This window comes from Brachyhypopomus gauderio, chromosome 12 (assembly GCF_052324685.1).
Source record: "Brachyhypopomus gauderio isolate BG-103 chromosome 12, BGAUD_0.2, whole genome shotgun sequence".
NCBI classification, from domain to species: Eukaryota; Metazoa; Chordata; class Actinopteri; order Gymnotiformes; family Hypopomidae; genus Brachyhypopomus; species Brachyhypopomus gauderio.
The window spans coordinates 5418833-5429734 of NC_135222.1; the positions used below are offsets into that span (position 1 = coordinate 5418833).

The 10902-nt window shown below is 46.8% G+C and overlaps 1 protein-coding gene across 1 annotated transcript; it reads right to left on the reverse strand.

Annotated features, from left to right (window-relative positions):
- On the reverse strand, positions 1–10900 carry tdrd5 (tudor domain containing 5). The gene is made up of 17 exons (XM_077024605.1): positions 10713–10900; positions 10084–10318; positions 9091–9555; positions 8669–8811; positions 7974–8057; positions 7822–7878; positions 7426–7585; positions 6376–6542; positions 5064–5284; positions 4452–4661; positions 4191–4257; positions 3183–3380; positions 2932–3072; positions 2397–2489; positions 2159–2299; positions 1507–1684; positions 1–680 (listed from the first exon to the last, which is right to left on the reverse strand). The coding sequence occupies exons 2-17, from the start codon at positions 10310–10312 to the stop codon at positions 400–402; spliced, it is 2835 nt and encodes a 944-aa protein (XP_076880720.1). The 5' UTR covers positions 10313–10318; positions 10713–10900; the 3' UTR covers positions 1–399.
- Positions 10901–10902: the final 2 nt, after the last annotated feature.

Here is a 10902-nt window from a genome sequence, read left to right on the forward strand (position 1 = left end):
TGTGTTACAGAATTTTTATTTTTCAGTAATGTGAACACGCCCTTCCCAACACCTCCCCGAATGCAAGATGAAAAAAACAATGAACAACTTAAGACACAAAACTTATGAAAATGGGAATGGATGCTTATCTTCATGACAGAATACACAAAACTGGCACTTTATAAACAGCAATATTTATACAGAGAAACAAAAATCAATACTAATGAGGGACATCATTAGTTAAAAAATCATTTATAAGCCTCAAACAACATTCTACCTATTATAATACCAATTTCTCTGTTATCATAATTTGCTTGCTGACTTTAGTAAAGTTTTTACTTGTTAACATAAAAAGATAAAACTGTATTTAACAAAATACAAATGCTGAAAACGTAGCTCTCAGAAGCACATCTGCACACTTCAGAACTGCAGCGTACAGGAAACTGTACCGTCCACCAGGCCGTCCCACGCTGGCACTCTGGTGGTGGAGGTCAGGGGAGGCCGTGCAGGGGTCGCGCGGGGGGGGCTCCGGTGCAGGAGGCCGGAGCCGGCAGCCATGCGGGCGGACGACCCCAGGCAGAGCGGGAAGGAGCGGCCGAGGAGGAGGGCGTCGAGGCCCAGTCTGCGCCCGGCGCTGCTGAAGCACGATGGGAACATGAGCCGGGTGGGCGGCCCGTCGACCCGCTCCTCGCCACAGACGTCTGGAGACGCAAACAAACACAACGCAACTGGAGGACTTCAAAATAATAACAGCAAGTGACCAAAAAAAAAAAAAAAAGGAAAAGCTGACAAATGGTGCAATTTTCTATAGGAGACACATTCTAGATGACTTCAACTGCAATAGTGGTGAAATGTGAATGAAGTGAAATGAAAGGTTAAAAACAGCATGTGTTCAGACATCAGGACCTGATATTCAGCCATATTCTGCAGCCCTAAGGAATCAAAGATTGGAACGATAGATCAAATCTTGTAGATCAGAGAAGATTTCTAAACAGCCCAGGGCAGGTTTCTAGATGCATAACAAAGCACAGCCTCTTCCATTTGTCTTCCTGATCTGAACTTAACCAGGCGACAACTGCAGAAAGCTACAATTCCTCTGCCGTCTTTTGTCAAGACGTTACAAGGCAAAAATCGACCTTGTTTGTCGCTGCTGTTCAGTTGCGAAACATATAGACAGAAAAAGTAGTTTACTTCGGAACTGTGCATTTAAATCAAGCTTTAAAATCATCTACGGCATTCAACTGGTTGACAATCCAATTTCCAAACCAGTCAAACAGCAATAAGATAACCCAACGACAAACTTAAATCACAGTGGCCCACAGTGTGCAAAGGGGCTAGTGGTTATGCATTAAACTGGTTTGAGTGGGAGGGGGCGGCTGGGGAGGGGGAGGACCAGGTCGTTGCCAAGCAGGAAAGGGGTGGGGCTGAGGAGGAGCTGGGCTGGGCAAGGAGGGGCCATACTTAACTAGAGATATGCTGCGCTGAGTGTGGCTGTAGTCAGCCGAGCCAGGGCAGGCTGAGACATACTTGCGCAGTCACTGCTCCGGATCAGTCCTGGAGTGTGGAGGCTGAGGGCACGCAGGGTGGAAACAGGCTCTTCGGACCCTCTTCGCTCTTGGGCCAGTTCGGACCGCTGCTCGTGGACAGCGAGAGGCCGAGCTTCCGACGACGGGCCGGCGTGCGGAGCCAACGATGGTGATGCAGCCTGCGTAGGGAAACGCGGAAGTTGCTGAGGTGTAGCATTTAGAAGAGTCAGGAAGTGTGCGGCATGGTTACATTACTGTGTGAGCCTACAGCTACCATCTATCCTGACTTATTAAACTTGCCATTCTTCACAAGCGTGTGTTTTTTTTTTTCAATGATTCAGCAGGCAAGCCTCTGCAGAGAGGATAATTAGCATTCTCATCCAACTAACAAATAATTAATTGCGGCTGCGTCTCTAGGGAACATGGTGATTATAATGAGCGACAATGAGCTAAGCACCAGGAGCTAATTTGTACTCAGACGGTGCAGTTCTAGTGCTGAACACACACAGGAACCCAGCCTATCATTTCGAATGGAGACTGTGAAGAATAAGAACTGCGTTTCAGATGAAAACGGGCCCGGTGTGTCGGACAGTATGTCACTTTCCGTCACCTTGGGATGTACAGAGTGCACCAGAAGCCGAGACCGTTCTTACTTTCGAACTGTCCTCCCCACACTTGGTGCCAGAATCAGGCGCGTCATCTCCGATGTTTCGGTCAGTCCATCCGTGATCCCAGTTACCGAAAGTGGGCGAGCACGTTTCCACCAGAGCCCCAAACGGATTAGCCGTTTCACCCTGGATAGAACACGAGTGCAATGTGATCTCGTCAAAACAATATCATGATGTGCGATGTCCGTGGAAGCGCTCTTTGAGGCGCGTTCGGAAGCCCCACCGGGTTTGCGTCGATGAACTCCAGCTCAGGAAGGTGAGGAAGGCCGTCCTCCCCTTTCCCAGGCTGGTGCTTCTCCTCCGCGTCCGTTAGAGTCTAGGAGACACGCACAAACTCACGTCATCCGCGTGAACGGTTATCAGCGAACGATGACAAACGTGCCCTATCGATTGCATGTTGGTATGCTAATTAAACATCAAGAAGTCCAGTGCACAATGCTCATTCGGGAGCAGATCGATGCAGCCGAGAGACGATCTGGAAAAGTGAAGCAGCTCCCGGAGCGCTGGCTGATCTACGGCCGTGCGGTGCCCATCTTGATGAGCAGCGTCCAAAAGCGGCTCGCTGTAATTCCCCACTTTACTGTCTCAGCAGAACGAGTCTGTCTGCACGCCGCTGGGCCTGAGGACCCTGCTAATTTACACGGAGCCCAGAGCTAGCTGGCCGGCAGCCCGGCACAGCCGCTGACACACCCCCCCCCCCTCCCCCCCCCTCCCCCAGCATGCTCGGTACTGCGGGTTACGAGTGGACAGCCGTGTACTGTGGAGGGTTGTGGCTGGGGCCGGAGCTCAGGGCTGTGGTCGTCCGCAGAAGGAGCCCCTTCTTTTGGGATATATTCGTTTACTTCCTCCAACTGGCCCTCTCCAAGATAACATGTGACAGGGTTGAACTGCCAAAAAATCTGGAGGGGACAAAAACAAACAAACAAACAAACAAACAAACAAAAAGGGGTAAAAATGACAGCAATGATAGCACTGTTGGCTGGATGTGAGGGAGGGATCAGGCTCCCACCGGTGTGCTAGCAGGGGAACAGGCAGTGGCGTGGCCCTCCGTCTGAAGGGCCCTGTGTATGTAGACGTCCTCCTCTGTGTGGGTATCGCACAGGAAGAGCAGCAGGATGTCGTCCTGGTAGCTGTGGACTGCTGCCACTAGGGTGCGCTCATAGCACAACTTCTGGAAAGCAGCTGTCGCATCTTTGGTCCAAACGCCCTGTGATGAGTGGACGAGTGAGGTCGTTAGTAACAGAAGTACTGAGACCTATTAGCTAGTAACTAGTTGTCTGGTCGTGCTGTCTTCTCTTACCCATGTTGCCATGCCTGTGAGATGATGATGTAGGGATCACCTACACTGTACATATTCAGTGATCTGCTAATGATGTATCTGATGCACAGGATTTAAATGACCTGAAAGTCCACCACCCAGCATTTAATCAAGTGTGTAGTGTGGAATAAAAGTTCCAGGCAAGATTAATGGAGTTTCTAATTCCAATTTTGCTGTAATGATCTGTGCCCTATGGAAGGCAACTTTTGAAACAAATCTTAATTTAGATGCATGCCTTTCACAAAGAAAACAAGATTTAAGCACACTAAAACTAGAAAAACTATATATTTTTTAAACTATTTTAACTATACCACCACTTTCCCACCGGATCATTCAATGCAAATCATTTAACTTAGTGGGATGAAGATATAACACTTAGCCTGCGACAGAATTAGCCTTAATGAACCCAAGCTGCCCCAAGGTGGGCAATTGTGGTATAATTACAGTGTGTGACTAAGCGGAATAAGAGTGACAGGATACGTGCAGGATAAGGGAAGACAGATGACAGCAGAGACCGCCTCATGACTTCAGCTTCATAATTAATTAAGACAAAAGCCACATTCCTTTAAAACATCCCTTCCTCCATAAAATTAATTTGCTTAGTTGCCATTTGTTCAGGATATGTAGTCTGGGGGAAATCAAGACTAGCACAGAACGGCCTTGCTTCAACACACACACCTGGCCTGGCTGTTACTTTACCTTGAGGGGCTTGGCTCCAGCAAGCACGGACGGAACCGCTTGCGCAGGGAGCTCGGCATAACACGACCTGGAGATGGAATTGAGCTCAGTGTAAAAAGGCAGAGGCAGGGAGATAAGACTTGTAGGAGAAAACTCACTTTATGTTCATGAGGCACTACGTAGCATAATGAGCAGAACAACCGTAAAACAGGGCAGCTCAGGGTCTAATAAACCCAGGATATATGGCACCTTCACGTGTGCTACAACGTATGAAGAACTGACTTGAGGAATCTGAGGCTGCTCCTGTTTACACTTCCATGGTCTCCAAAGTCCACGTAGTACACCTCCACTTGGGTGGCACTGAGGAGCTGGAGGATCACCACCCGGTAGAACCACACGTCTCTGGGAGCCACGCAGCACACCTGGCCAGGGCGCACAAATGCGTCTGGGAGGAGGTAGCGCTCAGTCACGTCGGGGCAGGTGTAAAAGCTCCTGCAAGCCAGACACAGATTCCAGTTTCATTTGAATCATAGGGCAGGTTGATGGTCAGTAGAGCACGATGTGTAGAGCACTATATTGCTTTTGGAACACGATATAGTCTGGGATTATGGAGAAGAGAAAAAAAACTATTTGAAAATGATTCAGGGTAAGTAATATGTAATCTGTAAATTTTCAAATTCTCCAAGTTTGAAAGCAACATCAAATTGGTACAAATGACAATGACAAACTTTTTTCAAGACATAGTGGAATCAAATATTTATTAAAAACAGGATTTTAATTAGCTCATACTTATCCTGATTTGGTTCAATTCTGCCTTCATAACACCACCTTACCCAGAATATTGAAACATCTATGTATTATTGAACAATCCAAGGAAGATCTCCGTAAAGCAACCTCATTTCAAAAGTCATGTTCTCCAAAGCCCTGGCCTCCTGGTTCCCGCTGAAGCGAATGCAGAAGCGTCCGGGCGACTCGGTCCACTCCACCAGGACGGGCACCAGCTCCCGCTCCGCCCTGCGAGTGGGCTGCTTCAGTTTCTGGCATCGCAGCACATCCAGGGGCACGACCGGGCCGTCCTCACAGCCCACCGACGCCAGCGGGAAAACACTTGTCATCTGTGAACGCCGGGGAAGCCCAGGTGAGCCCAGGGGGACAAGCAACACAGGCACAGCTGGCCGCCGTAAGAAGTGACCGTGTGACCATGAGAAGCAGGCAAAAGGTCCTTGTACGGTGCTTAAACTAACCTGATTATGAATAGGGATGTCCTGATCCAGCTTTTTGAACTTCCGATCTGATACCGATATCGGCCGATACTGGCCTATCCGAGCATGTATTAAAGTTATTTAGCCAAGTTACTTTGTTGTCAAACTCATGTTGTGTTTTACTCTTGATAACAAGTAGCCAGCTGAATTAGGTGTCTTTGAATAATACACAATGGTTGGTAAGGAGAAACTGAACTGTTTATTTAGTAATTAATAAACTCAAAATAGACAAAATAATAAATAAACAGAAATGGCATTAGTTAACCAAGGCTTAAAAAGCCATAAGTGCAAATAATATTGTAAATGACTTGTTATTCCCTGAGCTTTGGCACTGTTCAGTGGCAGTTTGTTACGCTTCACAAACGTTTCTGCCACTGTTAGTTGTGTAGGACCTTTCTTTTTGTCTTTTGGTTTGGTCTGTTTGGTTTTCTTTATAAACTCCATGTTTTTTATGGTGGAATTTCGCTAAATGCTTGATTAGATTGATTGTATTAAAAGTTCTTACAGCTTTACCACCACGCTTGACTTTACTGTGGCACATGTTGCACTCTACCTCTTCGTCTTTGTCTTCTTTTAAGGTAAAATAATCCCACACAACTGACATTTTTACCGATAACTTCAAATTTACATGGCCGTCTTAATAGTTAGGAGATGCCACCGAGCTAAAATGGGGAGATGCTATGCTCGTGTGCTGGAAAATGCAAACCGGATTTTACTCTCTGGCGAAAACACAGCAAAACAAAAACTGGAATGGATTATCTAAATGGGTGCGCTGAAAATCCATATCAGACATAAAAAAAAAAAAAAAAAAAAACGGGAGTCTGGATCGGCATTTTCTTGTGCCTGCCAATTCGATACAGATACGCATTTTTTTGCAAATATCGGCAGCCAAATATTGGATCGGGACAAGCCTAATTATGAATAGCTCTGGCATTTAGACGCACCTGAAGGACGGTCTTGTTGGAGATCCTGATCTCGGACTCTGACAAGCCCAGGGTCACGCCGCCCACGTCCTTCTGCTCCCAGGCCGATGTAGAGCTGGTGAAGTAGTGACCCTTGCTGGAAGGGTTCAGCGACTCTGCACACGGGCCACTTTCACTTTGGGAAAAGGCTATGAAACAGGTACAGCATAAAAGTGCGTTTGTGTGTACACACACACACACACACACACACACACACACACACATATTAGAGTGTATAGCGCCAGTAGTTATAGAGTTATAGAGTCTTCTTTCGGCAATTCCCATTTAGGGGTCGCCACAGCAGATCAAACTCCTCCATCTGGCCCCGTCCTGAGTTTCCTCCACTGACACACCAGCCACTCTCATATCCTCTACCACTGCATCCATAAACCTCCTCTTAGGTCTACCTCTCCTCCTCTCGCCTGGATGTTCCATCCTCAAGACCCTCCTACCAATATACCTCTCCTCCCTCCTCTGTACATGTCCAAACCATCTCAATCTCGCTTCTCTAGCTTTATCTCCAAAACATGCCACATGTGCTGATCCTCTAATAAACTCATTTCTGATCCTATCCTTCCTCGTCACTCCAAATGAGAATCTCAACATCTTCATCTCAGACACCTCCATCTCTCTCACCTGTCTCTGTTTGTCAGTGCCACTGTCTCCAGTCCATACAACATAGCAGGTCTCACTACTGTCCTATAGATCTTTCCTTACATTCTAGCGGACACCCTCCTATCACAGATCACCCCAGACACTTTATGCCATCCACACCACCCTGCCTGCACTCTCTTCTTTATCTTTCTTTTATAGTTATAGAGTACATTGATAAAAATGTATGCAGTCTTAGTCATGAAATGGTATGAAGTACCAAGACCCACTTGCTACAAGACATCATGAAAACACAATTTTTTTTTACTCCACAAAACACTTCATACACACATGCTCGCTGGTTCATGGTGAGTGTGTGTCAAGGTCCTTTCCCTCAGTGTCATTAGAAAATCATGGCCAAGCAGGCAGCAGGTGTCCCACCTGGTTCAGCACCATTCTGTTTGAGATCCTTTATGAGCAGGTGGTTCGCTCCATGCTTGGGCCCAGGCTGCAGGTAGAAGGTGTCACTGAGGGCTCCAACCATCTCAGTCACACTAAGGAAGCCACACTGAGCCACAGGCAAATCCTCCCCATACACTTTCTTAGAACACAAAGAGAGGGACAAAAAGGTCAGAATTTGTTAAGCTCTTGTTGGCTTATGTGGACGCCGACGTTCATTTGCAGAGCCACTCGGCAGGAGCATCTGCGATTGGTCAGGATTCACACACCACACGCCTACATCAGAGGGCTCATTTGCACATCACAGCCTTCTGCAAAATCACCGTGGCAAAGTCTAATCCAGGAACATCAATCGAATGATCTGAGGCGCACCCCTACCTTGTACTCCAACGGAAGGTCGTGAATGGCCAACCCCTGGCAGTGCCCCGCCACCACCTGAAAAGGCACGACAGCAGCAGCTGTTTCCATCATCAGAGGAACGTCTGAGGGCAGCAGCCCACGTTTTGCGGAGGAGGTGATGTTTGACTGACCTTCTGGAGCTTCTCCTTCAGCTCCTCGCTGACCGTGCTGCCGTCCCCACTCTCCAGCATCCCCTGTCTGAGCTCCTGTTCAAGCTGAGACACGTCACCGGAAAAGATTAAAGGGGCCAGCGTGACCAAATAATCTCAGCCTAAGGGTTCTGAGCTGGGACGGCCGAGCGTCACACGTACGGCCCCGACAGTCAGCGGCGGGGCTTTTCAACTTTGTGTTTTGAATTTAAAATGTGGTCCCTGTGTGTTTGTAATAACTGGCTGTAAATTTAGATCATAGAATATTCACATCATAACCATCAAGATCCAGATCCAACAAATCTTCCTAATGTTCGATTACCCAGAAGTCAGGTGTGACAACGAAGTGGCCAAGCTTTTACATTAAAACAGACCTAGTTGACAACACCTCGCTGCACAGGCCAATCACGGCCTTAGAAGGAACCTCACCACAGAGCCGAGGTGCAGCTCACATAAGCTTAGTAGTTCATGCAAACTTAGTAGTAGCAGCAATTACCTACCAGAGTGCAAAACCCAGGATCAGATTTCGATGCGAGTTTCGGAATCTGAACAGGATTATGGTTCTAGTCTACTCATGTGTTTACTGTTGTCATTTGTTTTTGTTTTACTGTATGTAACTACAAGAAGAAGATGACCAGTATTGACTAGAACACATTAAAAATGCTGGACTGACAAACCTTTGCAATAGACTTCTCAAACGTCCTCTGAGGTTCTGGAGCAGGTTCTGCAGGTTCTGTTTGCTGCACTTTGGCCGCTGGAACCTGCCTGCTGCACTTTCCGCTCCCCTTAATGTTGCTGGGCACTAAATTTTCTTTCTGAACTTTTGCAGAAACAAAAAAACATCCTTCACTGATTAGCACATGATGAACACTTACGGTGCATTTACAAACATGGTACAAACCAGCTAGATGGTTTTGCCGGTGTGTATCATGTTAAACCTTTTAACTGTGTGCCTGATGAAGTTTACTGATCACTGGCAATTACTGTTTTATGCACAAGTCAAATAATTCATAATTGTTCATAATTATGTTCATAATTAATCCATAAAGTCTAACAACATACACCATAAGCATTAGACAGAATGCAAAAACCTTATCACCTGAGGTAGGAGAGGAGTTTATCAACCTTGTGGGCCTCTCTGGAGGAGTGGTCCGGATTGTGGGCATGTGTCTTACAGACGTGACTGCCACCTTCAGGATGAGGTAAGATCCCGCGCGAGTCTGCCTCACAACAATCAGGTCCGAGGCCGCGGTCAGCATCTCAGCAATGGAGTAGAAACCATAGTGCGTGACCAGGAGCGGGCGGCCAAAGCAGGCGGCATAGCGCGTCTCCAGCTCGGACAGCCTCACAGGGCCGTGCGACAGCAGCTGCCTGAGCTGCGCGCGCAGCTGGGCAGGGACAGTGGCAGGGGCGTGGCCTCTGCGAGGGAGCACCAATGGGTGTGGACGAGAGGCGTAACGGCACGGGAAGCCGCCCAATCCAGCCTTTCTTGAGGACTTAGATTTGTGGTCATGCTGCTTGGAGACGAGCTCTTCGATCCCCTTCGTGGTTTCATCTCCAATTCCTTGAAACAAGATGATACGAGTTTAAATCAAGGAGTGTGGTTCATGCTAAGTGTGTCCACTCTCCTGTCATAGCCACTGGGTACTAATGCAGAACAGAAATGAAACAGATATTCCCCAATTTACGATGCTATGTGAAACACTGGCAATAATATTGCACAGACAGGAAAAAAAACTTGCTATATTTATAGTTTATAGCTATTTATAGTTATTTGGGGGTTACACAAATAAAATGTTTTGATTAGAGATAATAAAAAATGAGACCAAGCACAATGTCACTATTTTGGGAAAGTGTCATTTTGGGATAAAAGCAATGAGCATTTTAGATCTGGGACAAAAGCAATCACTACATCACTTGTCTCGTACTTCTGAAAGGGAAGGGCAGGAGAAGGGAACAGGTGAAATTATGCTAGGATTTGTGAATCACCTAAGCTTCTACTTGAGTATTTGTGAAAATGTCGTTTTGATAGTAAAATAAAACATCTCAATGACAATCTTAATACAATATTAATAATTATGAATAGGTCTACCTTTTAACAATACACTGCCATCAACAGCGTAGTCCAACTTTACAACATCAGGCATTTCTTTGACCATGTCCAATATACTGCGAAAACCCAGAGGCTTGAGGGGTACAGGACGTCCCAGCATACTGTGATAGTCCCTTTTAAGCTGATCGGGAGTCAGACCATGCTTAGCCGAAATCAGCAGGGACCGTAGGTCCTTCTTCAGAGCAGAGAGGATCTGATCTTGCATCATGCACAGCTGAGATGAAGGAAAAAGTGTGAGTGAAGAATTCCTTAATGGACCTCTCACACACACACACACACACACACACACACACACACACTTAATGTTTTATAGCTATCGGTCTGGGCAAGGTGACGTTTGGAGACAACGTGACATGCCCACTCACAGTCATGTTACCCTAGCTAGTTTACCAAGGTGAAAAGTGTATGAGGACGTGTGTTCGTTTAAAACATGTTTATACTGCAAGTAAGAAAGACTCACTTAACAACCTCTTAACCTCCACAAGACAACTAGAAGCAACTAGCTTAGTTGGCTATTTTCGCCAACACAACTCTTTACAGAATTTTACGCTCAGCTAGATACGAGTTTAACTCGGCATTTGAGGCCATATTACTCGAAGACAGTTTACCTTTCTGAAAATTACACTCTTTTTCTTGAAGTGGCGCAGTTAAATGTCTTTTCCTCCGCTGGTACACCGAGGTCTAACAGTGGCGTTGAGGGGGATGAGAGACGTTACGCTCAAAAACCGCGCCAACCGCGCGCTCGGTCGGTCACCACGGTCACCACGCGCCGCCGCAGCATGGCCCAATTAAGAGTCC

Bases quoted from the DNA above. Each gene is read 5' to 3' on its own strand.
- tdrd5 (XM_077024605.1), bottom strand. From the start codon at position 10,312: ATGATGCAAGATCAGATCCTCTCTGCTCTGAAGAAGGACCTACGGTCC. The intron at 4,258-4,451 runs GTCAGTTCTTCA...TTCCATCTCCAG, and splicing joins AGCAGCCTCAGATTCCTCAA to GTCGTGTTATGCCGAGCTCC. The intron at 3,073-3,182 runs GTGGGAGCCTGA...TGTCCCCTCCAG, and splicing joins GTTCCCCTGCTAGCACACCG to ATTTTTTGGCAGTTCAACCC.